The sequence below is a fragment of the Triturus cristatus genome, chromosome 1_2, assembly GCF_964204655.1.
Source record: "Triturus cristatus chromosome 1_2, aTriCri1.1, whole genome shotgun sequence".
Taxonomy (NCBI): domain Eukaryota; kingdom Metazoa; phylum Chordata; class Amphibia; order Caudata; family Salamandridae; genus Triturus; species Triturus cristatus.
In genome coordinates, this window is record NC_140580.1 from 97,004,419 (window position 1) to 97,031,837 (window position 27,419).

Consider the following 27,419-nt stretch of genomic DNA (forward strand, 5'->3'; position numbering starts at 1 on the left):
GCAACTACAAACTCCTACACAAGTTCCAACAGGCCCGTCCGTCTCTACAGTTTTTCCTGCATCTACAATCTCTGTTTCACCTTCAACAAATCCTTTCACGTCCAGCACCCCAGGCGGTGCTACAGGAGGTACGACAGACATTTTTTCTACGCCACCCAGGGGAAATAAATTTTCCCTTAGAGAATTAGCACACCAACGTACGCCCAAACTAGCAACTCCCGACATGCTTAAGGAACTTCTAGTAGATTGTAGATATGATCCTGTGCCCGGTAAACGGGACGAAATGCTGCTGTCATCATTACGTATTCGACGAGCTGCAATATATTTAACGAAGCTACCAGGAATGACTACACATTTAGAAAATATGTATCACTTTGTCCAGTCAGGGCGAGGTCCTGAAAGTATTAGCAGAGCCATGGAGTACCAGAAAGCGGAGGTACAAGGACAACTGTTACGTTTCCTCATAAACTGTGTAATCAGAAATCAAGACCGGCCTGGGGTAAATCCGGAAGAAATGCAAAAACTTGTCACTTGGGGTCAGAATATATCAGAAGGGAGACATGATAAACAGTTATGTATAGTCGCCATGTACCGAAAGATCCGCAAAGAAGTAGAAGGAATACACGAAGAAAGATTAGAGGTAGACGCCGCTGACCTAAACAGAGAAGAGGAGGAGCAAGAGTCAGAGCAAGTAGAAACGATAGCTTATGTAGGTAGAGGAAAACACCATAACAATACCAGAGGTTTTAATGATCCGGTACGTCCAATACGTCCAGAATATAATAGACATTTTCCAAACCCTATGCTAAATACAAAATCCCCTGAACACTTATTCCAGGCCGCTGATAAATTACTCCGAGATCGAAGGGGGTACCACATGCTCGATTCCATGGACGAACAAGAATTAGCCAGGTCAGCAGTACAATGGGCTGACAGTCCCGGCGAATACAATGATGATGTACTTACACACACGTTTCTGAATCTAGACCCATATGAACAGCGCTTAGCTAGTATATACATGATTCAACACCTCCTTATATTATATAAAAGCCAACACTCCGATCCAGGACCCTTACCTGACATATTGACAGAACTACTCACGAATATATGGAGAGGGTCAGGTACTGATTTGATTAAGGAAATTCTAGAATCCCGAAACCAATATTTAAATTTCGTATGCCCAGAACACGTTCCAGTTCCCTTTATGGGAAGAAAAATGTATCACATAGATAGACAGAACCCGTTACGCGAAGTACACCCAATTAGAGGTGCCGGTGATAATTTCACACGCGTGTTTGTGTACACACCTATAACTAAATTAGAATTATTAGAAATGAAGAAAGTAGTACCCAGCCATGACAAGGACCCAGCAGGTTTCCACCGTGAGATAAAAGACATGTTACTCATGGGAGAGTATACCTACCCCGACATTATGAAAATATTAAAAGTCCTCTTACCCGCCGGCGTTTATGAAAAACTCAAAGAAAAAGAATGGGAGGTGGGAGACCAAAAGATAGATTGGACAGCATTAGAAAACGAAGAAAAGGCCCGAGCTGCAGGAGCAGGGCTTGGGGAAAAGACTACAGCACTAGCAGGATTACTAATACAGGTACTGCCACGTTTATTAACTACGAAAAAGGAAGACTGGGGTGCAATCTCAGCCTGTAAACAAAAGCCAGATGAAGACACTAGTGATTTCTATTCCCGATTTGAAAAATGTTTTGGTATAAATAGTGGTATAAAAGCCAGTAGTGAGTCATATCCACATCTGTTTGTGACAAAATTAGTTGAAAATTCCCTCCTGCAAGTTAAGAATAGAGTATTAAAATTCGAAAGTACCTGGCAAGGTAATACCCCATCACAGATGCTACAGATGTTACAATATCACCACAATAGAATTAGAGAAGAACAAGAACACGAACAAAGACGTATGAAAGATACAAAAATGAAAATGCTTGTTGCACAGTCAGTTCCAGCCGATAGTCATCAAAAGGGTGATTCCGCAGGTCCTACGAAAGGGACATGCAACTATTGTAAACAACAAGGTCATTATATACACGATTGTCCAGTCCTGAAACATAATATTGCTACAGGTAGAACCCAGGAGAGACCACGTCCACCTAGACAGGATCAGAATAAACAACAAATCCCTCAGCATGCACAACCTAGGTTAGCTCCGCAACAACTAGCTCCGCAACAAGGAGCTCCACAACAGATCGTAGCATCACCACAAGCGCAGCCTATTGCTGCAACACAAGCGACAACACAACAGATGTACCAGTATGCACAAGCAGATTATCCCGATTATCAGCGATATTCATGAGATAGCCTAGAGAGGGAAGTTGGCTTACCCCTTATTGAGGTTCCTGTAGACCAAGAGGGACCTTATGTACATAGTGAACTATTAGGGGAAGACAGAAAGTTTTTACTTGATACAGGGGCAAGCAGAACGACTATACGACGCAGTGAAGTTCCAGGGGCACCCCTCTCAGGCTCACAAAATATTTCCCTTGGATTCTCAGGAAAACCTATAATAAATGACGTAACACAACCTCTTCCACTTACGATTGGTCCATTGACACGTACTACAGATTTATTGCTCACTAAATCATGTCCAGAAAACTTGTTAGGTATAAAAACATTGAAAGCTCTAGGAGCTATAATATGTTGTTCTCCGGAAGGAGTACGACTATTTCTACGTGACTTCAAAGGTCACTACGTGTCCAGAGACATGGATCACCGACTGCAGAATTTACCTACACATTTATGGGCACAAGGCCCCACTGATGTTGGTTGCATGAATATTACACCATATCGTGTCACATTAAAAACAGGAGTAATACTACCACGAATGCGACAATATAAATTACCACCCGATGCTGTTGTGGCTTTACTGCAAATCATTGACGAGCTCATTGCACAAGGAGTGGTTGTCGAAACTGACTCCAATGTATGTAATTCTCCGATAATTCCGATTCTTAAAAGAACGGATCCAAACGCTCCACCAGTATATCGATTAGTTATTGATCTGCGCGAATTAAATAAATGTATTGTGCCACAATACCCTGTGGTCCCAGATATCTCTTCATTACTAACAGCTATTGACTCAGAAGCAACGTTTTTCACTGTAATTGATCTCAAGAATGCTTTCTTTAGTGTCCCAATCGATCCGGGAAGTCAATATTTGTTCGGATTCAGTTTAAATGGACGAAGTTTTAAATTCACACGCGCACCTCAAGGATTTACAGAAAGCCCCAGCATCTATAGCCAAGCACTGAAACGAGAACTCGACAGTATCTACATGCCAGTTAACACGGCCTTGCTTCAATATGTCGATGATCTACTGATCACCGCTCGAAGCGAACCTGAATGTGAAAAAGCGTCACTGACGGTTTTGAAATTTCTGGCTGACAAGGGGCACAAGGTGTCCCCTTCTAAGCTGCAATTCTGTGTCCAGCGAGTTGTTTACCTTGGGCACTCGCTGTCCAAGGAGGGAAGGCAGCTTACATCCGACCGCATCCAGTTAATCGCTAACATGCCACCACCCAAGACACAAAAGGAGGTACGGGCTTTTATAGGCCTCACTTCATACTGTAGGCAGTGGATCCCTCAATATGCATTTCTAGCAAAACCACTCATCCAGTTAACAACACAGGAGACAGCCACATCGACTGTCCTCCCTTGGACTCCAGAACATACACATGCCTTTGAAAGCTTAAAGAAAGCTTTATGTCAAGCACCTGTTTTAGCAACACCATGTTACAGTAAACAGTTTACACTCTTTGTTACAGAACGCGAAGGTACTGCCCTGTCAGTACTCACTCAGGAACAAGCAGGATCACACAAACCATGTGCTTATTTCTCTAGTACATTGGATCCAGTAGCTCAGGCTCTTCCTGCGTGCCTGAAATCAGTGGCAGCAACAGCTTTAGCTATCAGACAAAGCGATGCCATAGTGTTAGGACATCAATTGACAGTACAAGTACCACATGCAGTAGAGGTTCTCTTGAACCGCACACAAACACAACACTTGACTATAGCGAGACTCACCGGTTACGAACTGACATTATTTCAGCCACATATAGAAATCAGACGTTGCAATACATTAAACCCTGCCACACTGTTACCAGTGGGCGGAACAGATCCATTGGCACATGATTGTGTCGAAGTCATTACTATCACGACGAAACCCAGACAAGACTTGACAGATATCCCTTTGTCAGATCCAGACTTGACATTGTATGTAGATGGGTCATGTATGAGAACAAGTACAGGAGAGTTAGTGGCCGCTTACGCAGTCACAACAGACACTGAAGTCATTGAAACAAATCGTATTAACATTTTGTCAGCTCAAGCAGCAGAGCTCATCGCTCTGACACAAGCCTGTATTCAAGCCAAAAGTAAAAAAGTCAACATATACACAGATTCACGTTATGCATTCGGAGTCGTCCATGACTTCGGCGTGCTGTGGCGAGAGAGAGGTTATTTAACTTCTCACGGTGCCCACATCCAGCACGGACCCCTCATTCAAACCCTATTAGACGCGATTCATCTACCTACTGCAATATCGATTATGAAATGCAAAGCCCATACAAAAGTTACCGATATCATTTCTCAGGGTAATGACCTAGCTGACAGAACAGCTAAACAGACTGCTCAGAATCAGACTCACACAACTGACATGACAAAGACAATAGTTCCGACACCAACACATTGCATGACAGTTAAGGATCCCGCCCTTGATGTAATTGACATACAGACACATGCTACACCAGAAGAAATAAAGAAATGGACTGAATTAGGAGGGATCCAAACAGATCAGGGATGGATGACGAAGGAAAAATCTATATGGTTTCTTCCCGACTCAATGGTCCAAGTCATCATTAACACAATACATAGTCCAGCGCACCTAGGAGAAAAAGCTATGCTAGACAGTATTCAACACATTTGGTTCAACAAACACTTGCGAGCCGCAGCTAAACAAAAGGTTCGTACCTGTATGATATGTTGTCAGTTTAATCCAGGTAAAAGCACCCCCGTAGAACAGGGTGGATTTCAAACTCCCGATCACGCTTTTGAAGTCCTCCAGATGGATTATATCCAGATGGAACGATGTCGAGGATTCAAATATGTTCTCGTAGTTGTCTGTGCTCTTTCCCGTTGGACAGAAGCATACCCGGTTTCAGATTACACTGCCCCGACTACTGCCAAACAGTTAGTTCGAGAATTCTTCCCACGGTACGGTTTACCACGTGTTGTCTACTCAGATAACGGCCAGCCGTTCTCATCCGAACTAATGAAACACGTTTCCCTTCTATTAGGCTATCAATGGAAATTTCACTGTGTCCGACATCCCGAGGCAGCAGGTCTTGTGGAACGCCATAATCAAACTCTGAAAATGAGATTGTCCAAAATATGTAGGGAAAAAGGTGTCGACTGGATAGTAGCCTTACCAGTTGCGCTCTTTTACATGAGAATGGTAGCACATTCTCGAACTGGGCTATCCCCGTATGAGGTGATCTTCGGTAGACCACCAAATATGTGGGGGACGCCTATACCTCGCAAAATAACTGATGTTGACTGTAATATGCTGACAGATTACCTGGCTTCCTTGATGTCTGCACTACAATCTTGTCGTTCACAGGTATCCGCAGCTTTTCCCGATAATACTGAGGTGAAGCCCCATGACGTGGTTCCTGGTGACCTGGTGCTGGTCAGGAACTTTGACCGGAAGACCCAACTGGATCCTAGGTGGAAGTCACCGAAGTTGGTTCTACTCACCACAAGGACAGCCGTGAAAATCGAGGGAAGAAAAGGGTGGTTGCACTCGAGTCATATCAAGAAATTTTATGGACTACCATCCAGTATAAATACTCAACCCTGTATTCCCTCAAAGACAGACTCAAAGCTCCCCTTGGTTGAGCAATCGAACTCAGAAATTTATAAACTAAAATTGAGGTCTAGTAAGTCAGACAATTTGATTGTTTAAGTCCTCTCCAAGGTGAATCGGTTGAATTTGTCTCTGACATGTATCCTCTAGACCGGAATAGAGAAAGAAATCAGCGAATGCAGCTGAAAAAGCATGCGTATTGTAAATCACTTCGTAGTCACTGCACAGTAACATTATTAATTTTGTTTTTTCTAAGTCTTCTGATTATTTTTTCCAGCATACTACTGCATATGTATTACCCTATTCTTAAACATGCTTACAATATAACTGCAGAACATTCTTTTAGCGAATTTCCTCCGCATGAGTTGTCCTATAGATTTGCGCTGCGCAACAACACATTCATTAGTATGTTACATCATTCCCATCAGACCAGCAATGCCACAAATTGTTGGATATGTGGCCGACTCCCTCCCTATCAGAACTATAAGGGAGTTTTGCCCCTCTTTCCCTATCCGTTCACACACAATGGCTCCTGTGGAGCATGGTTTAGTTTGATTAATTCCCTAGATTCAAATTCCGCAGTTTATCAAGACAACTGGGTATGGGGAAACCTGAACCTAGTTCTGCTTAAAGTCTGCTACCCTAACAAGGAGGGACTTCCCAAAAGAACAGGAACTGATCTAGAAAATGAAGTATATGGATTAGGTAATTTTACACTTAACCTCATGATCCTGAACGTTGAGTCTGAAGCTACACCAATCTTGCCCGCCATGTCAGTATTCCCAGTGAAAGGGGAATTATGTATAAGAAAGAATGGTTCCATACACATGGGCCATAGTAAATGCACCACTGTAATAAAATTCAGTGATCAAGGCAAGTCTACATTTAGAGCTTCCCATCATTCCTACTTCATATGTGGCCAGACCGCATATATATGTCTACCTTTAGATTGGGATGGTACTTGTTATATTGCATTCCTTCTGCCACCTGTTTTCCTAGCCCCGCCTGATTATCACAGAAATACCCATTTAATACACAATAGACAACAGAGAGATCTCCCAATTGTCGATTACACCGAAACAGCGTGGGAAAAATACACAGATTTCAATAAAGGTTTCTTTCCATATATAGGTACAGTCACTAATAGTAAGCTGATACGTAGATTAACCAGAACCCTTGAAGCAGTAGTGAACGAAACTATTTCCGCCTTAGGCAATTTAACAGAAGAACAGTCTGCTATGCGGATTGTTGTGCTTCAAAATCGTCTTGTCCTTGACGTCATCCTGGCCGATAGGGGCGGAGCTTGTAGGGTCATCGGATCAAGTTGTTGCATTTTCATACCAGAAAATTCGCCGTCAGTATATAAAGCCATAACTCGCCTTCATAAGATTATAAGCCAGATACACCAGAGTCCAGGCACATGGACTTGGTCCGGTTGGTTCTGGGGCGTGTTGTCAGCCTGGGGATGGAGAATATTATCCTTCCTAGGTATTGGCCTCCTCATACTATTCAGTTGCTGCTTATGTCTACAATGTGGGCCAGCGATTTGTGGTCTGTGTGCCACATCGTGTATCCCACCTCCAAGTTTTCATTCAAGATCCCGGAAGAAGAAAGAAGAACAAATGATGCTATATGAACAGATCGATGGATTGATGAAGATCGATATCTCCTGAGGGTCCGTAGGGGACAAGGAGGGAATGAGGAAATATGAATTTTGTGATCAGTTATGTCCCCTATCGTAGACCCCAACGGCTCCATGTGCATGCTATAAGTACATGTATGTTCCCTCCTACTCCAGTTTTGAAGACGCAAATATATGTGCGTCCACCGTCAACATGTCCTCTTTCAGATCCACCATGAATGGGTCAGATATTTCATTCCTAAGTATGAAAGGCCACCGACTTTATGTGGTTCACTTTCCACATTTTACAGATTCAGGCGAGTAGGCCCTGAATTCTGTCATCAAGCCTTTTTCTGCCTTCTGCCTCTGAAAGCTCCAGTCCGAGCCAGCATCTGTATCCATGAACTTTGTCCTACTCCCTGCGCGGCTAACGGTGCCTGATCCAGCCAGTTGCCTGCCAAAAACTGTATTTCACCTTCAAGATTATCTGCTTCGCTCCTCACCCGATGCATTCCTGTCTAGTAGTTTAGGTAAACATTCCTTCAGCTACCGTGCAAAGGGGCCAGGCCTCGCTGTCCTCATGCAAGTAATTCATAGCCCCGTTACCATGGAATATTCCTACCCCCTCGCATCTAGTGTAGACACTTAGACGCTTGTACACGCACTAACAGTCAGTATAGTCAGTATAGAATAAGATTCTATCCTAAGAGACCTCTCCTTTTGGATAACACAGTTCTTTAAACATAGGATATTAGATATGATTAGGGATTAGGTTGACATAACCCCAGACTTCTGTCTCCACATGTAGAGCTAAATGTCAAGTCCCCTTAACTCTCTAGTTGCACGTCAATCACACGTCATGCGGCTGCGCGCGCATCTCTGCCAAATATTTCTGCTGACATTGCAGGATTCTTCTATGGATCCACCCATTTGTGACATCATGTTTAATGACGTATTTTTAGTTACACCCATGTTCACGCCTTCTTTGGTTACGTATGCATATTTTATCTCTCTTATCAGCTGTTACGCCTCCTGCATCTGTTACACTATAATGTAAATCTTATAAAAGTGATTACCTGTCAATAATGTATGCGCCCTTCCTTCCTGAACTTTCGTGGTGATGGAACAGAAGGCCCACAATTCGAATTGGATTCCTTTGTATAGGAATAAAGCCCTTTAAAACCTCTAATACCACGGATTCTGCCTCTTATTTTTACTGAGTTATTCTCACTAAGACTTTACCGCATAAAAAATAGTACCAGTAACGAAATATTTACCACAGGAGGGTAGCATGTTTCCATAACTCCGGGAACACCCCGGAGGAAATGGACGTATTCCAGATGTGCCGCAAGGAGGGAGCCACAAAATCCGCCATTGTGCTCCACAACTTGGGGGGGGCATGGGTCGTCCGGCGATCCAGACTTGCAGCAGCTTAATTCCTTCAAGACTGTGGTCAGAGTTATCGGCTGAAAATAAGCCAACGGTCCGCCTGTCATCTCTATGACAGTCTGATCTGTTTTCACAGTCCTATCCTCTGGGCCGAATGAGTCATAGACGTATTTAATTTTTTGGTCAAAGAAGTCAGAGATTTTATTACAGAGAGTAACCGATGGTGGTATCTCCCTTTCAATATATCTAGGTTTGAAAATGGACTGAACCACCTTAAAGACTTTTTTGCTAGAGTGTTCTGCCGCAAAAAACTGTTTTTTCGCCTTTCTGACGGCTTTCTGAAATTTATGGGAGGCAACCTTATATTGTGCTCTTTCCAAAGTCCCATAATTTACCCTCCACAGCCTCTCTAGCCGTTTACATGTTGCCTTCTCTATTCTAAGGTCCTGTGAGAACCAAGGAGCAGAGGGGGATTCTCTCTTGGACATAGCGCGTTTTGCTGGGGCAATGGATGCTACCATGTTCCCAATCCAGTGATGAAACCGCTGAGCGTCAGTGTTGGCATTCAAGGTTAAAGTAGGTTTGTTCTGAGCTAACACTGGGCGCATATTGGTAGGGACTAGCTTCCTCCATTGTCTTCTCATAAAAACTCGCTTGCTTGGCGCTGGTCTGTCAACCGCCAAATTTATTATAAAAGGCATAAGCAAGTGGTCTGACCAAAGTAAAGGCAGAGCCACTTCCATCGTCACATTTTCAATATTGGAAAGGATTAGATCAAGTGTGTGACCTGCTCTATGTGTGGGGCCCTCATTGATTAATCTCAGATTGGCAGCAATCAGAGTGGCCGTGGCCCTTAATATCTCTGCTTGGGTGCAGTCCTTTCTATCCATATGGATATTAAAGTCCCCCACTACAAGGAAATAAGGATGGAGGAGAGTGCTCTGCACTATCACATCCAGCAGAGCTGTAAGATTGGAATCATTCCCGCCGGGGGGGCGGTAAATAACTAGCCCCGCTAAGGAGAGCTGTGGGCCCACCTGAAGGCAAAAATGTAGTCCCTCCAATCCCGCAATCAGAGTAGGGGGAGAGGATGTTAATATGAACTGTTCTTTAAATATAGCAGCCACCCCCCCTCCTCTTTTGCCACCCACTCGGTTGGCGAGGCACATTGTGTAGCCTAGGGGTACTGCAAACGCTATCGCAGTCACATTGTCCTCACTAAGCCAAGTTTCAGTTAAGAATAGGGCATCCCACTCATTATCCTCCAATAGCAGCCAGATATCGTTGGCATGCTTTGATAGGGATCTACAGTTCAAAAGCCCAACCCTTAGGCTTCTGTTACTAAGCGGTCTGGGTTTACTGAACCCCTTCTCCTCTCCATTACCCCACACACCCAGCGATTTCCCACACACCCCGCATATGTGAGTGAGGAGATCAGACCTTAGGTCGGTCCTGTGGGTACAGCACGCAACATCTGTGTTGAGCCTCCACAGTTCATCTCGTGACCACACGATCCTCCCATCATATGTGCCACTACGAACAGCATGCCTGGCCCCGGCCGCAGTCTGGTCGCGGACGGGCGCAGACGGGCTTGCCTTTGGCGCGCCACCGGCGCGCCCGCTGCGCGCGTCCGCTGCGCATTAGCCAGGGCATCTGTTTTAAGCGTGTGAAAGGTGAAGCAACTAGAGCGTCAACTCCCGAGCACCGGAAATAGCAGACTCCCTCCACAACAATCGGGACTACACCCGCGGTGGAACGAGGAGGAGCAACCCGTCACAGCAAGTACAAATAGATACTCTTGTGCAAATTACAGTTTTACAAACACATTTGTGTGCAAATAGCAATGTAAGAGAGAACGACGATTTTAAAATGCAGGAAGTAAAATGTTGGTTTAAAAATACGGTCTACAAACAATTAAAACAGATAACAAAATCACTGGCTCAATTGACAAAGGTTGCCTAACAGGTCTTGGCAGTTCTATCTCTCTGCGCGCGTCCGCCAGAGAGATATACCAGCACTTGCCATGGCAAATTGCGGTTCCCAGAGGATTCGATCCAACCCAGTCTACGCTGTTTGCCACGGCAAGTTCGGAAGGAGATCGAGTTCCAGCCTGATGCACTGACCTGACGCTGTCATCCTCCTCGCAGAGAATCCGGCTCCAGTGCTCTCTGACTTCCCTTGCGGGGGGTTAGACTATCGAGTCCAGAAAAGAGATTCCAACCTCTCTCATTCTCAGGTATGGAGCCGACTAGAACTTAGAGAAACTTTTGGCAACTCTTGGCTAAACTAAAATATAGCTAGCTATACTTTAGAAACAGCACCTACTTCAAACCTCGTACTGCACTTAGGTTAGGTACACTGGGTAGAACAATTTAGAAGCATCAGATGAGTATCACATTTTAGCATTATGTTATTTATGTATGTATTTTGATTACTATATGTCATAGCTACAAAACTTGCTATTGCAGTATTATTTTATCTTACTGCTAACCTCGTGCATATTGTACTTCACAGTCTGTCTTACCATTGTAGCAATTCATATCTCTTGCACAAGAAATAAGACTGTTCAATAAACCCTTTTTATTGAAAATGCCCGTCTCTCTATTTCTGTGCAACTCTGTGGAAACGAAGCATGCACGATTGAGTGAAACTGTTATCTATTGTTTACACGATTCTGAGACTGTTCCAATTCTAAAGGGAAACAAAGTTGTCATGTTTATGCGGTTGTCAGAGACTAATCCCTTCTTGTATATTCGAGAAGTTTCTAGTGACCTCTGAGTTAGCTGGCACACACAAGTAATTAAGTTTAATATACTCGATAGAGACATACTGACCTTAGTCCTATGTCAAATCTATAGTGTATATTATTCCAATGCGCAGAGCCTATCAGGGATATAGGAGCTACACTACACTATGAGAGTCTATAGAGGCTTTGTTAATCATTACTCACAGCAATACAGCTCAACCGGCGCATCTTCAATACAACAAGGGACCAATTCAGAAGCACTACAAAATGTAGGCAAGAAATTCACAGAGAATGGAGCAGTACTGTGGCTGCCCTCATGGAGGGAGGACAAAAAAACAGCACTGGAATTTTAAATGTAGGCGCCTTTTTGAAATAAAGATATTTTCCATTCAAAACTGCCAACTTCAAAATGTATTAAATAATGTTAGTACACTTTTGAAGTGTCTTCAATTTGTAGAAAAACACAAGGAGAAACTGAATTAATTTTTATATTTTATTGAAGGAAATCCAATAAAATATAATTAAACTTGGAACCACAACATCGATATTGCATTTTTACACAATTTATTCCATATTGATTTGGTTTTCAATCAGTAACACAAGAAGGTATGTTTCTTCTTTTGTTCATAGTGAAGAGACGAGTTGTCGCCTAGTGCGCCACGCACCAAAAAGTGTCCGATCCATTAATACAGTGCGTAACTGATGTAAATAGGAAATGCTCAAAGACTGAAGTGGTTCAGTGCCTGCCCTCACTATGAAGCCAGCAAGAAACAGAGTTGGGTTTTAGGCACAGGTACCATTTTAGATTAGGAATATTTTCATTTAAAAACAATTGCTAAAAGTGTGTAGGTTTTTTGTTTTCTGAATCTAGGAGGTTCAAGCCTGAGAGAGTTTGTACCTCTTAGGCAGTGGCAGCCACAAGAGATTTGAATCTTTTCTGCCAGGTAACTTGGTTCATTAAAATGTAATGCTTTGTATGTGAGGCAAGCAATTTTCAGTTGGGTTCTTGCCTCGAGGGGAAGCCAGTCTAGATACCTAAGTGATGGGGTGATGTGGTCAAAGCGTCTAGTGTCTGTTATCAATCTCGCAGCTGCATTAAGAGTCATTTTGAGTGGAGCTGTTTTCGCTTTTGGCAGACCTCACAAGGTCGCCGATCTGTATTCTTGTCTGGAGATCACTAATGATTGTACTGCTTGTTTGAAGTCTGAAGGTGGCTGAAATGGTTTCAAATTCTTCAGTAATCTGAGTTGGAATGACGCACTGCGGGTGATAGCACTGATGTGAGCTATCATGTTTACAGTCTTGCCTAGTGTTATTCCAAGGGATTTCGTGGAGTCGATGGTAGGTTTCCAGTAGAGGGCGTCTAGGTGTTTGAGCCAATCTTGGATGCGCGTGGAGCTGTTTTGAGGGGAGAAAAGGTGGTATTCGGTTTTCAGAGAGTTCAGCTTGAGGTTATTTTGAGAGAGCCAGGACGGAGTTTGGATTAGAGTGTTATTTAGTGGAATGACGTTATCTAGGGAGGATATCTTTAAGTATAGTTGTGTGTCATCTGCATACATGTGGTATACATTGTTCGATTGTTTGAAGATTTCCATTAGTGGTTCTATATATAGGTTAAAGAGTGTGGGGGGGGGAATGGTCAACCCTTGAGGGACTCCGCACCAGAGAATGAGTTGCCTAGTTTGATGCGTTGTGAGCAATTCTGCAGGAAGGATGCGAACCATGAGAGAACTTTCCCAGACAACCCCATTCTGTTTTCTAGTGCTTTTAGTAGGCTGTTATGATTGACAGTTTCAAATGCCGATAAGAGGTCTACGAGGATGAGTAGGCAATAGTCGTTGTCTAGCATCCTAAGGGTGTCATCCATTATGTGAACAATAGCGGATTCTGTATTGTGCCCTGGTCTAAATCTTTATACAAATTGGTTGAGTATGTTGAATTGGTCAATGTGCTGGCTCAGTTGGTTGTGCACACATTTTCCCACCAATTTTTCTAGAAAGGGGATATTCGACACAGGACGAAAGTTGCTCAGGATTGTAGGGTCAGCCCCAACTGTTTGCAAGAGGGGCGTTACTTGCCCAGTCCTAAGGCTTTCTAGGATACTGCCTTGTTTTAGTAATGAGTTTACAATCTTCGTTAGTATAGGTGCAAAACAGGGACTGATTTCCTTTAGTTTTGTGGAGGGGTTGGTTGTTGAAATGTGAAGTTGGTGTAATCGATAGTAAGATCTTGTGGACCTCTTCCTCAGTTAGTGTTTTGAACTCACTCCAGACAGCTTGATTTTTGGTATAGGAAGGGAGGTTCATCATTAACTCCACCACCTGGAATGTAGGGTCATCAATGAGATGGTAATCATTGACTATGGTGGCTTGTGAACTATGCTTGTCGGTTGCAATTTCCTTTTCATATTCTAAGAACTTTTCATTGAAAAATGTAGAGAACACTTCACATATTTCCACTGTGTTATTAATGAGCTTGGTTACATTGTTTGCCTCCTTTTGTTGGCTGACAATTTCAAACAGTTGTCTTGAGAGATTCCTTGCATTATCTAGTTGGGTTCGGAAATACGATGCTTTGGCTTCCAAGATGTGTTCACGTAGTTTGATTAGATGCAATGTTGAGTGAGGAGAAATTAAATTTTCTATTGACATTTCAGGAAAGGAATTAAGTAAAAGCTAGCTAAGACACACACAAACACAAGCGAGAAGGAAGCACAGCTTTTCCAGAACAGTGAAGAGCTTTATCTTAGTCCCCCTTACTCACAAATACAGCCAGACTGGTGTGTGGTCTCCTAGAGCGCCTCATATGTTGCACTGGCACTAAGCACTCTGCCTGTATGGCAGCAACACTCCTATCTCCAGCCTGATTACTTGTGCTACACGCATAATCTATTAGCTCCCGGGAGGTACAATGTGAGGCGGGGTGTGATGGAGGCTGGACATGGACTCTTTTTTAGATTGAGTCTCATCTGGTTGCGAAACACATGCTGTGGGCTTACCAAGAACATATATGGGCTTGGAGACAGCAGATTGCTTACCACTGATTGGCTTTCTTGTCCTAGGATTTACACAGAAATATTAACTGGACCACACATAAACAAGCTCTGATAGCCACATACCTTGGATGCATGAAGTCAACCTCCCAGAATACATCCTTCACTAGGTCAAAGTCCAATTCCCACTTCATATGCGTTTCCTAGCTTGTCAGACTTGTATTTTTAGTCCTTCCATGGAGCAGGGTCTCTTTATATGCGCGCCACGCAGCCCGCACATAGGCCCTAATTATGAAGCTGTAGACTGGACTTGCCGAACTTAAGCGTTAGCTTTCATGCCTCAGTGAGCTATACCGAAACACGGCTGCCACGCTCCGGCCAGCATTGCGAACACGACGCTGCCACTGTGCCGCCTGGGGACCCCCACGTTCATGATTACCCACTAAGACTTGTGCAACTCTCAATAAGGGCCTGGGTGACGACCGCAATGGCCACAATGCGGGCTGGAACACTGCGTTATCTTTGTTACCGACACTAAGAATAAGGAAAAACATAGACCTGTCATTTATCGAGGTAATTACCTAATGTTTGTAACAATACCACCATGTACAACGCCGCCGGACCCCCGGGTAACCGGCTGAATGGTTGTGTCATATTATCTGGAAGCGTTTGCTTAATGTCTACTTGATTAGCCACCATGGATGGTGAATGTATACTGTATGATGACACAGCTGTGGAAAATAAAGGTCTACAAAAAAAAAAAAAAAAATGGAGCAGGGTCTCTTTACTATTTCTTTTGAATGGAGAGCTTCTATGACTCTCCTGCTTGCTTTTTAAGAATGATTTACTTCTTTTTGGTAAAACACTCCATGCATACATTTTCCAGCCTTCTCTCCGGTACTTCTCTCCCATTGCACTCTGTGTTGTTTTCTGTTGCACATACTATTCACTCCTCCAAGTTATTCTCACTCTCGTGTACTCCCATATTGCTTTTTCGCTTGTGTGCTTCTTCCAGCCTGCTTCACATTGGTCTCTCGCCCATTTATTCTCCTCCTCACCTTCTGTGTTGCTTTCATCCTCCTCTCACTTCGAGTCACCCCCCGACCCCGCCTATGCCCACCTTCTCGGTCACCTGTTGCTTCTCCTTCCCAACCTCTGTTTTACTACAGTCCTTCCTGCCTTCTGTGTTGCTTCCCTCCACCTGCATCCTTCTCTGTTGCTTCTCCCCTTCCCATGCAGTGCTTCCCCAACCCCCAACCACCTGCGCCATCCATGTTTCTCCTCTCACAGACACTGTCCATTTTACACCCCCGACCAAACACTTAAAATGAAAAGCCTTCACATACTGTTTCTTTTCATTTGCTGATCCAACCCCGACTGACAAATAAAAGGGCACAAAATGGCAAAAACAAATTGTAGGCATACGCGCCTACAAAATGGGGAAGTCGGCCATGTCATAGGCTTTTTTTTGTTGCTTATTTAGCCCTGCTGTACATTATGTCTAAAAAACATTGCCACAGCCAATAGGTCTAAAAGATGCTTGTTTTTTATTGGTACTGCCCCTTTTGATGTGGAGGAAAACAAAATGGAGCACAATGCCGGCACTCAATCTGTCTGACACTTCAATTACCGAACAGCTTGCCTAAGGGCTGATCTAAAATGTGAATGACATTGCTAACAAAGTCAAGGCCTGAAGCGAGCTGACCCATCAAACAAATCTACATATGCTGTTCTGTGAGATGATCCACCCTGAAAATAGGACTCAAACTTAGCAATGGTTGCTGGATGGGAACCTAAAGCTCCTCTATGCATCTGAGTTATTATAAGAGACTGGGTTGTTAGTTGAGGCGTATAGGAACCCACCTCAAGTAAGAATCCCAGTTCTCGTCACTAAATTAACCTGAATTCAACCCACTGGTAGCTATCGCACAGAACAGGCAGATTTAACCTAGAGGTAATGTATAAAGTATTTGTGCAGTACTAAAATAGTGATAATATTGAAATGCAAAGCAATAAAAACCCTAAACCAAATCAGAAAAATAGAGTACAATGTAATAAATAAAATGACACCAAAATGACAAAGATCCAATAACAGGAGCCAGAGATATGAATTTTTACAAAGTGAGAAACAGAAGTGAGAGACAAAAATACAAATTTAGCTTCCAGGGACTTGAGGCAGGGCAAAGGTACCTTTCTAAAGCCCCATTTCCAAAACATTTATAATGAATCTAACTTCACCAGTGAGTTGGGCTTGTAATAAATATTTCAAAAAATCTCAAAATTTGATTTGCAGCTCTATACTAGCCGGAGATGACATTTATTAAACTTAACACTGTCTCAATGCTTTCATATGAAACAGCCAACCCTGCTACAGTGAAAATAGCCTTTATGGCCTTTTCACTGTAAGGACATCTTTAACATTAAACTTTTATTTGTCCTACTTTTAAATACCATGCTTCCTCCCTTTGTGGACAATAAGGCCTACTCAGGGATGACTTATTAATATTTAAAAGGAAGATTTAGACCTGTCAAAAGGGATTATTTTGACAGGTTGAATATGTAATTTTAAAACGGTACAGCCAGTCTACAATGGTAGACCTAGAGACAGGTTTCATAGTGTTACTGAAGTGGGTAGTACAAGGAGTGCTATAGCCCACTTGCAGCATTTAATTTACAGGCCCTAGGTACACTTGGTACCACATTCTAGGGACTTATGAGCAAATTAAATGGGCTAATCAGGAGTATTCTAATCTCATCAGGTTTAAGGAAGAGCACAATCATGTTACTACTGGTTTGCAGGAGTTAAGTATGCAGAGTTCTACAGCCCACAACAATAGTCATGAAAGAAAATCTGGGGGAATGCCACACAAAAGATAGTCATTTCCAACCCAACAGTTATTTATTATATTATGTATTTTTTGTGATTATAGGAGGCTGGCACACAGCTAAAGCAGACTCCAGGTCACAGCTAAAAATAACAAGAACTATAGAAAATGTATACCTTCATACTATAGTGAATGCAAACTGTGCGTCAGAAGCACAGGAGAGGGCAATCAGCGATGGATACACATCATAGTGAACCCAGATACATACCTAAATTGTATAGAATTGTATAAAGTGTTCATCAAAATAGTGTCAAGCATGTCTATTCTGCTGAGCATAGCACTTTTGACTAACTCTGACCACACAGTTGAGTCCATTAACCTTTGTGACATTGTTTCTCTACTGCCCAAAAGCAAATAGAAGTTTAAATATTCTGCATCTTCAAGCATAACATTCCTCTTAATGCACCTTGCCCAAGAGAGGCCATTTGTGAGTGGGATTACAAGTAGTATGGTGTATTCTTGATCTGTATGTATAGGAAATGTTTTTGCCTTATTGGCACAATATCAAACTGTTAATAAAATAAAATCAAATTTAGAGGGATTACATGCTTAAAAACATGCACATATTTAAACTCCTCCCCCACAACTCCCCACAGAAGGGAATGTTTACAGCCCCTCTGAGCTCATTAACACTGTTAGTGGTTAATGTGCTAGGAATTTACATTTATTCCTTTGATTTTACTTGTGAATAGCCTAGAACATTGATGTCCAATGTAGATCATGAGGGAAGGATTCATGCTAAATTTTCAAAATGTGGAAATATTGTAATAGAGCGCTGCAATTTGTTTGCTTTTATTGCCTGTAAACCTGAAACAGAAGTTAGAAACTGTCTTAACATTACTTACCAGCACCATTTCATGTCCTGAATGATATCGCTGATGGCATCAGTTAGAGTCTGGACATTTTCAAACTTCATTCCACGACTGTAAAAATAAAAGAGTCAGTAAAGTATCAAATGCTGACGATATTGTGTATTGCACTTAATGACCTGGACCTTGAACCTCTGCCCCCCTCCTTCAGCATTTCTAAACATACCATGATTTCAATTCAACTAATATTTTGAGGGGACACAACCAGTAGAGTACTGCTACCAAATGTGTTCATGACTAGATTCAATTACGTTATTAACATAGTTACAAATCAAGGCACCAAACGCTGTATGGTGCCCAATTCCTCCATCAGCGAGCGCACTTCTTTCATGGGTGCCGTCATTTTCCACTCCTAGCCCTAACTTCTAACCACTACCCTAGCTGTCTGTTGCTGCTACAATTGCTCAATAACTTCAAGGTGCCTATTGTTATCTTTTCCCTTTACATAGGATATAGCTTTACAGGGAGTGACAGTTTTGAAAATCTCCGACAGGGTCGATGCCAAGGGGACCAAAGCTATATTGAGATCAAAATATTCTGTTATGCCATCTCTGATCAATTCAGCTAATTTGTCGTCCTTAAGCCACCAAGCATTCAAACACCAAAGACTCTTTCTTTGGCCCTTGTGTGCACCAAGGAATACTAAGTTGACTGGAGAGTTATCAAAGAGTTCCCAAGGAATGATGCAGACTTGATTTATCCCCCTGGAATCAGTTGCCAGGATAAAAATATAATCAATGCACAAGGCTAAATAATGCTGTGTCGAATAAAAAGTGTATTGTCTTCTCTCTGTTTTGCATGTACGCTATGTATCAATAAGGCCCAGTCAGCTCGCCCACTTGGAGAGTCTGCTAAAGGGAGTTGCAATGAGCATGTCAAGGGACGGAGTCATAACCAAGATATAGTCTCCCCTCACTGATGGACAGGCTTGTTTTAGGTGGCAGTGAGGATAGTCTAGCAACACTTCAGTGCCACGGGCAAGAGTGTCCTCGGCCAGGCTCAGGGACACATATATACGTTAACCAGGGTCTACACATTCCCACCCTGCAACCCACTCAATATCAAAAACATTCCCAGCTCATCTATCTTTTCTGCTGTTACAGAGAACGGGAAGGTTTACCTGAGCAGGACGGCACCCAGCTTGAGCAAACCCAGAATGGTTTGCTCTTGTGTACCCGTGGACCTAGTTTGCGGAGGGAGAGTCTCATGATAGAGTTCCAAGGGAGAGGTCAGTGTGACCGCTGAGAGAATTACTACACCCTCACATGGAAATGCAGACACAAACACACTAATTCATGTAAGCACACAACCCTCAGCCTCCTTTGCAACACTTTTTTTTAACATACCCATCCATTGTACTCGCTTCCAACATGACTTCTAGTCCCTTACATGAGGTATGTCTTTGTACGAAGGGCTCAGTCATCTGGAATGCCTGGTATGTATGTATGTATGTGTGTGTGTATATATATTTTCACAGAAAAAACCATAGGTTTCAGGGGTGTTATAGTTAGCTGGACATTTCACTCGTACAAAACCATTGAAATTCCTTTGTTATAGTTAGTTCTACTAACTATAACTCGCGCGCCCGCAATCCACTGCTGATGATGTCACATATTAAATCATTCATGACATGGTCAGTGACACCACTGATGACATCATCGAGTGAATGTGGTTTGGTTCGATATTTAAATATGTATTATATATATATAGCAATCTGCCTTGAAGAATGAGTGGAAGTATAAGTGTCTGGATGGAGGATTTACTAGCAGTGTGATTGACTGTTTAAGTGACTAATTTAAAGTGTCTCACTAAATATATGGGATAGTGATCTGTATCACTCTGTCTCTTGTTGTGTAAACTACTGCATAAGTTGGTTACTAGCTATGTGAAAGTCTATATTAGTTATTGATTAGTTAAGTGAGTAATATTGATATGGTAGAGTGAATGTGTGTGTGTTTGGGTGGGAGGTGTGTGACTTTCCAAATATGTGTAAATAGTTGATTTAGTAGGTATATGAGGTTAAGACTGCATGTGGAAACAGTTGTTTGGGTGAGTGAATGTCTTTATGGGTGTAGTGATGAGTAAATATATTATATTTCTCAATGATACATGTCCAACAAAGTAGAAATATAAAAGGCAGTGTATGTGACAGTTGCTGTATATAAATAAGTATTCATAAGACTCAGTGATTCTATGAGTGACTGTATGGATAACTGTATACTTGTAATAGTGATTTTATAACACACTAAGTATGAGTTACTATCTATATGAATAAATGAAGTGATGTTTGTATAAGTGTGTAGCTGAGTTAATGTAAGTATGATCAATTGTTTGCATAAGTGAGTAGGACAACTGCATACGTGAATAGGATGTATGCTGGTGTGTAATGTTGATGTAGGTGTATAAGTATATTTGATAGTGTTCTATTGATCTTTGTCAGCATGTATGAGTGAATCTATAGGTAAGTGTTTAGATGTGTGTGTAGATCTAGGAATCACTGAGTGGGTTTTTAGAAACTTATATTGGTGTGTCAATGGTTTCAAATATGGTACTCCATATTTTATGAGTGATGAAAGGTTATACTAGTGTTTGATGTGGTGTATCAGATTGTCATGTGGATGATGTCATCAGTGATGTCATTTGAAATGTCATCAGTGATGTCACTGACCATGTCATGAATGATGTAATATGTGACATCAGCAGTGGATTGCGGGCGCGCGAGTTATAGTTGGAGGAACTAACTATATAACGAAGGAATTTCAATGGTTTTGTACGAATGAAATGTCCAGCTAAATATAACACCCCTGAAACCTATGGTTTTTTCAGTGAATTTCTAAGGTTTTTTAAATGCTAATTCCTAACTATAACCAGTCTGAAACCTATGTTTTTTTCAGTGAATTTCAAAGGTTTTTTAAATGCTAATTCCTAACTATAACATGTCTGAAAAATAGGGTTTTTTCAGTGAATTTCAAAGATTTCTTAAATGACAATTTTTAAATGTAATAATAGTTATATTTATTTTTTTGATACTGATTTTCTACATTTTTTTAACTATTTATTTCTACATATTTTATTTTTGTGGGTTTCGTGCACCCAGAGCGTACCTTTCTCGATCACTGCGCGGAACCTAGCTGCCATTTTAGGATTGTTGTGTAGGATCCGTGTAGGATGTGCGATGGGTGCGTATTTTCGTGTGCGATCGCTATGCGACCGGTACGCGACTCCAGGCGCATACGCGACACATACATATTACTTTACGCAATGCTCGCACACTTGAGCTTGAAAAGCCCCAGGGGGTGGCGGTCCCCGGGGCTGCGGGGGGGGGCGTGAACCCCCCGCATATATTCTAAAGAAGCCCCGTGGGGTGGCAGTCCCCGGGTCTTGGGGGGGGCCTTTGAGCCCCCCCACCCATGAATATTGAAGCCCCGGGGGGTGGCGGTCCCCGGGGCTAAGGGGTGCTGTGAGCCCCCCGTACATAATTTTATAAAGCCCCGGGGGGGCAGTCCCCGGAGCTGGGGGGCCCCTCTGGGGCCCCCATTCACATAATAATATTGAATAATATTGCCCCTGGGACTTGGCCCCCCCGGGGGCTAATTACCAACAAAACGCGGGAGCCCACGCTTTATTTATTTTTTTTAATCGGCAGGATCCGCGCATCTTCCCGTTTAAAACCCCCCCAAAAAAAAAACATTTTTGGGGTCCAGAGGGTCCTTGTGGGAGCCCCTAAGCAGGCCTAGGGGGTCAGGGTGTTTCTACCCTGCCCCCGTTTTGCGCACTTTTTTCAAGGATTTCTTGAGCCTCGGTTCTACCGAGGCACAAAATGGCTGCCAACACTTCCTGGTTTGGAGTGTTGACAGCAAGTTGACAGCCAATTAACATGCAGCTCGTGATCGGGAGGGTTTGCGCAGGGTGCGCTGATCCATCGTTCCCATAGATATATATGGGATTTTACTTTTTATTTTCTCAGGAACTACTGAACGGATTTACACCATTTAACCAAAAGGCAAGACTCTGAACCAAGGGCTACCTTTTTGCCAAATTTGGTGTAATTCCGTTCAGCAGTTCGGGCTGTAGCTGTGACTAAAGGTTCCTATGGAAAATTGCATGGGGAAAACACATTTTGGGACCCCCCTTTTTTCTCGGACCCCGCTTGACGAATCACCCCGAGACTTTCAGGATAGGAGCGAACCAGAGCTGGCGAAAAGTTTTGAAAATTTCGCGAAGATTCGTCAACCAGCGCCAAAGTTATTGGGAATAGAATGTTGCGGATTTCCTATGGAAAATAGGTCCTAACTATAACTACTAGGTAATATATGTATATGTATATATATATATATATATATGTGTGTGTGTGTGTGTGTGTGTGTTCATGCACACACACACATGCAAAGGAGAAACCCGCTCATACACACTAACTCATGTAAGCAAAACCTGGTCTACTTCGGAGCAATTAGTGTTTTTTTTTTTTTAATACTTATCCATCTCAGCCACTTGTTCCTGGCCTGGCTTCTCATCACGCACATGAGAGTATTGTGATTTAAATCACTAGCTATTACGAGTTACATGGTAGACTCTGCACTATAAGTACTCAACTCGCTCATGCACTAACTCACACATTGTGATTGGCCAAGTAGCAGATCAGACGCTTTCAAACGCTATGCTGCACTCCCATCGCATGTTGAGTAATACTGCTGGATGTAGGGACATAGACACTCTCACAGGCAATAGCTGGGTAGAAATTTACTTCCGTAGCACGTGACTGGTGCTGCCCCATGTTAGGGTGTCGCCTTCCTATAGCCAAGGCATCCTTACATAACCAGTAATAATCATGCAAGAGACAGGTGTTCACTAAGAAACGCTTGACGAATCACCCCGAGACTTTCAGGATAGGAGCGAACCAGAGCTGGCGAAAAGTTTTGAAAATTTCGCGAAGATTCGTCAACCAGCGCCAAAGTTATTGGGAATAGAATGTTGCGGATTTCCTATGGAAAATAGGTCCTAACTATAACTACTAGGTAATATATGTATATATATATATATATATACATATATATATATATATACATATATATATATATATATATGTGTGTGTGTGTGTGTGTGTGTGTGTGTGTGTGTGTGTGTGTGTGTGTGTGTGTGTGTGTGTGTGTGTGTGTGTGTGTGTGTGTGTGTGTGTGTGTGTGTGTGTGCGTGTGTGTGTGTGTGTGTGTGTTCATGCACACACACACATGCAAAGGAGAAACCCGCTCATACACACTAACTCATGTAAGCACAACCTGGTCTACTTCGGAGCAATTAGTGTTTTTTTTTTTTAATACTTATCCATCTCAGCCACTTGTTCCTGGCCTGGCTTCTCATCACGCACATGAGAGTATTGTGATTTAAATCACTAGCTATTACGAGTTACATGGTAGACTCTGCACTATAAGTACTCAACTCGCTCATGCACTAACTCACACATTGTGATTGGCCAAGTAGCAGATCAGACGCTTTCAAACGCTATGCTGCACTCCCATCGCATGTTGAGTAATACTGCTGGATGTAGGGACATAGACACTCTCACAGGCAATAGCTGGGTAGAAATTTACTTCCGTAGCACGTGACTGGTGCTGCCCCATGTTAGGGTGTCACCTTCCTATAGCCAAGGCATCCTTACATAACCAGTAATAATCATGCAAGAGACAGGTGTTCACTAAGAAACGCTACAGTCGGAGGAAAAAGTTAAATAGTGGAAAACCTCTCTTTGATTGATTGCAGGTGACTAAGACTGGCAAGAAGAAGATCAATACTGCTCTAGAAAGACCTGAAAACTGTGCAAGGAGGAACAAGGGCAAAAACCTGACAAAAATTATTCGTTCTGTGTCAATATACATGACGCTTTTTAAAGTGGAGAAATGGAAAGTAGAAAAGACCGGAGCCTGAAATGACCTGCAGAGAGCGCAGTGTCTAGCTTGGCTTGGGAAGGCTGCTGTAACCAGTGGTGAAAAATCATCCATCTTAGATAGGTATAATAGATTAAAAGGAAAACTAGCACTTTAATCAGCAGGTCAATAAAGCTCACAAAAGGAGACTAAAAAGACCCCTTCAGCAGAGGGAAACTGCCTGGCCCACCTTAGTATAGTAAGAGCTTTCAGAAAGCCAACTATTCTCCCCAATTTCGCTTTTGCTCTTACTACTGCGCCGCCTACTAGGCAGAAAACGACTGCCAGAAAGGAACAACCGAGGGCGAACGCCTTTGCCTGAAAGTCACATGCACACACAGCAATCATTGCTCCTTTTTTTAACTTACCGATCAACTCCACTTGCTTTGATATGGCTTATGGTGGCACACACACACACACACACACACAATGCTGTGAGAGAGAATAGAGAGAGGAAAAGAGGGGAAAGACAGAGAGAGAGGGGACAGAACGCATCTACAACAGAGGCAGGAATACTGAGTGAGGCGCCACTACGGGACTGGGAGCCATTACAGCAGTGAGTGGTGGAGATGGGCAAGTAAGAAGAAAAAAAAGCATTGTTTGCGAGTAATACACTGGGGGTAGGGCATAAATGAGTTACTATCAAAACATCAGGGTGACTATCAAAACTATCTCCTCTTCCAAATGCATTGGGTCTTTAGGATATGCCTCTGTTCGTGAAATAACAGATTGGAATGCAGTGGTATCATCAGGTGGCAACACTTTAACAAGACAAGGTTCTATGGATGTGGCACCCCAAGGATCCATTCTACAATTGCGCCAAGTGTCCTATCGATGGGTCCCGGATGCTGATAAGATGGCGGTTGGTCAGAAAATCTTCTTCATCACAATCTGAATGAGAATCATGTGTTGACACGTGTTTGAGAGACAGGACTAAGTCAGTTTCATTTTCTTGGTTATAGGAAAAGTCCTTAATTCCTCCGAAATGGCCTTCTCAACTGAGTTTCTTCTTGTTTGGAATGTAAGTTGAGGAAAAAGGTAAAGGAAGTATATGACCAGTGTCACAGTCGATGGATGTAGTGAACTGCCTGCAGTCAGGCTGTTCAACCTCTTTCTGAGAAAGGGTCGGTGTACTGGGCATCGAAGGTATTTTTTACTTCAGTGCCAGTTTTGGCGTTGGAGGGGTTAGTAGACTCTCATATCCAGACTAGTAACCTGAGGTATGGCCTTAGTCATGGGTACAGGTTTCACGGACGGCCATAGAAATTCTACACCAGAGCAAGAGTAATGAGAGGAGACATAAGTTCCGCACTGGGCCCACATCCAAACTGCCATTCATGACATTCTACACATATATTTTCCAATAAAGATTGCCATCACGTGGGTGTCTTGTTTCCTGTGGTAGATGTTGGCCGCAGTTTATTTTGCATTACATGTATGAATTACTTTTTTGCGTTACAGTACCGTGGTCATATCCCGCTATGACCTGCCATGAACCAACGTCACGGGATGTCACAAATCATTTTGACAAGCTCATAAATCACAGACATGACAGTTCATTAATCACTCTATTTTGGAGTTATAAATCATTTTGACAGGCTCGTAAATCACGTGACAGGTCATAACTCACAACGGCTGACAGGTCATAAATCATTTCTGACATATCACAATCACGCTCTGTTTTCTTCCTACTATAGTTGTGACACCTCTTAGTTTGTTCAGGACATCATACATGCCGTTCTATGGGTTCATAAAGTTCCCTGTTGGTTTCCAGGCAGATTGCGTGGGGGTAGCCTCTCTCTGGGGTTATGTTCCAGCTCGCTACCTTGTTTGTTCATTTTGTGCCCTGCCATTTGGCAGATCTGGGCTGCGAGTGCCGTCTCCGCCTGCTCCTCCCTACCGGCCTACTCACCCTGCCATAAGGCATCCCAAGTTGAGTGGCCTTCCTTCTGCACACCGGTGTGCCTCCTTACCAACAAATGAACCCCTTCTTAGCCGCTTCACACGCCGTCCAGCACTGTGAAAATACTGTTGCTTGGTGTGTGGGTCTCGAGAGTTGATCGGCGCACCGCCCCAAGCTTCCAAAAATGACCTGTGCTGGGGTGGCAGTGCGCATATAACCCCCCATTGTCCCCTCCTGGGATGCGGCGGCATCTCCTTATTGGGAGGGTTTGGGGGGGGGGGGGGGGGGGGGGGGGGTTCAACAACGTCACTTCGCCACCTATTGGCCAGGTATTTTCAGGCCACCTTTCGCGCAAGCTCTTTCCCGGGGAGTGGTAGAATCTCCCTTTGTTGTTTGGCGCATTGAAGCTGCCCAAACTGTTTTTTCCGGGTCCCTAGCGGCCGTGATGGCACTGGCTGGCAAGGCCCCCTTCAGGGGCGGCCTCTGCTATCCTGTGAACACTGCACTTGGACGGATTTCAAACTACTGGATAGGCCTCCCTCATCGTTGGTGTGGACTCCTTCAACTTCATCAGCTAATGCGGCAAATGGTGTACAGCGGTCTCCATGCTGGATCATAGAATAATAAGTCAACCTCCAATCATGTCAGTGTGGAACAGTTTTCCTTGGCCAAAAAGGGTTTCATGCCAAGCATGCACTTTCTTTGTGATTTCCGAGTAGAAAGATTCCAGACCCAATGCTGGTGTACCCTCCAGGAATTTGTTATAGCATGAAGTGCAGAATTTAAAAGGTATATTTTCTATTTCCTCTTGCCAAACATGTCATTCTCACCCTACCTGGAACAGGCTCTTCTGAGGATTCAGTGCCAAAGTGGTCAAATGCTGCAGGATAAGCTGGACGTTTTCACTAAATGAGACCTGGTTCTCCGACACCGAAATGTAGACTTTGGTGCACAGAGAAATAGAGCACTCAAAGCCATGCCAGAACACGACAGAGGAAGTACCAAGGAGTGACTTTGAAAACTAAAAACTTTTTTAGAAGAAAAATTATTTGTAACAGTAGAAGCCCAACATTAGATAGCAGATATGTGTGGAGGATGTGATGTACACCTAGAGATGCTGCAAACTGTTTTGTATATTGTGGGCACCCATAGCAAATAGGTGCCTACTCCTGGCATAATGTTAACCATAACAGTTTGATGGTA

General features: G+C 43.1%; 1 protein-coding gene across 2 annotated transcripts in view; it reads right to left on the reverse strand.

The window, feature by feature from the left end:
* INPP5F (inositol polyphosphate-5-phosphatase F) overlaps positions 1 to 27,419 on the reverse strand; it is a 943,021-nt gene that overhangs the window by 227,000 nt on the left and 688,602 nt on the right. For both annotated transcript variants that reach the window (XM_085602832.1, XM_085602840.1), the window contains exon 12: positions 18,369 to 18,446. In XM_085602832.1, coding sequence (XP_085458958.1) covers positions 18,369 to 18,446 — 78 coding nt within the window. The remainder of the gene's footprint in view (positions 1 to 18,368; positions 18,447 to 27,419) is intronic.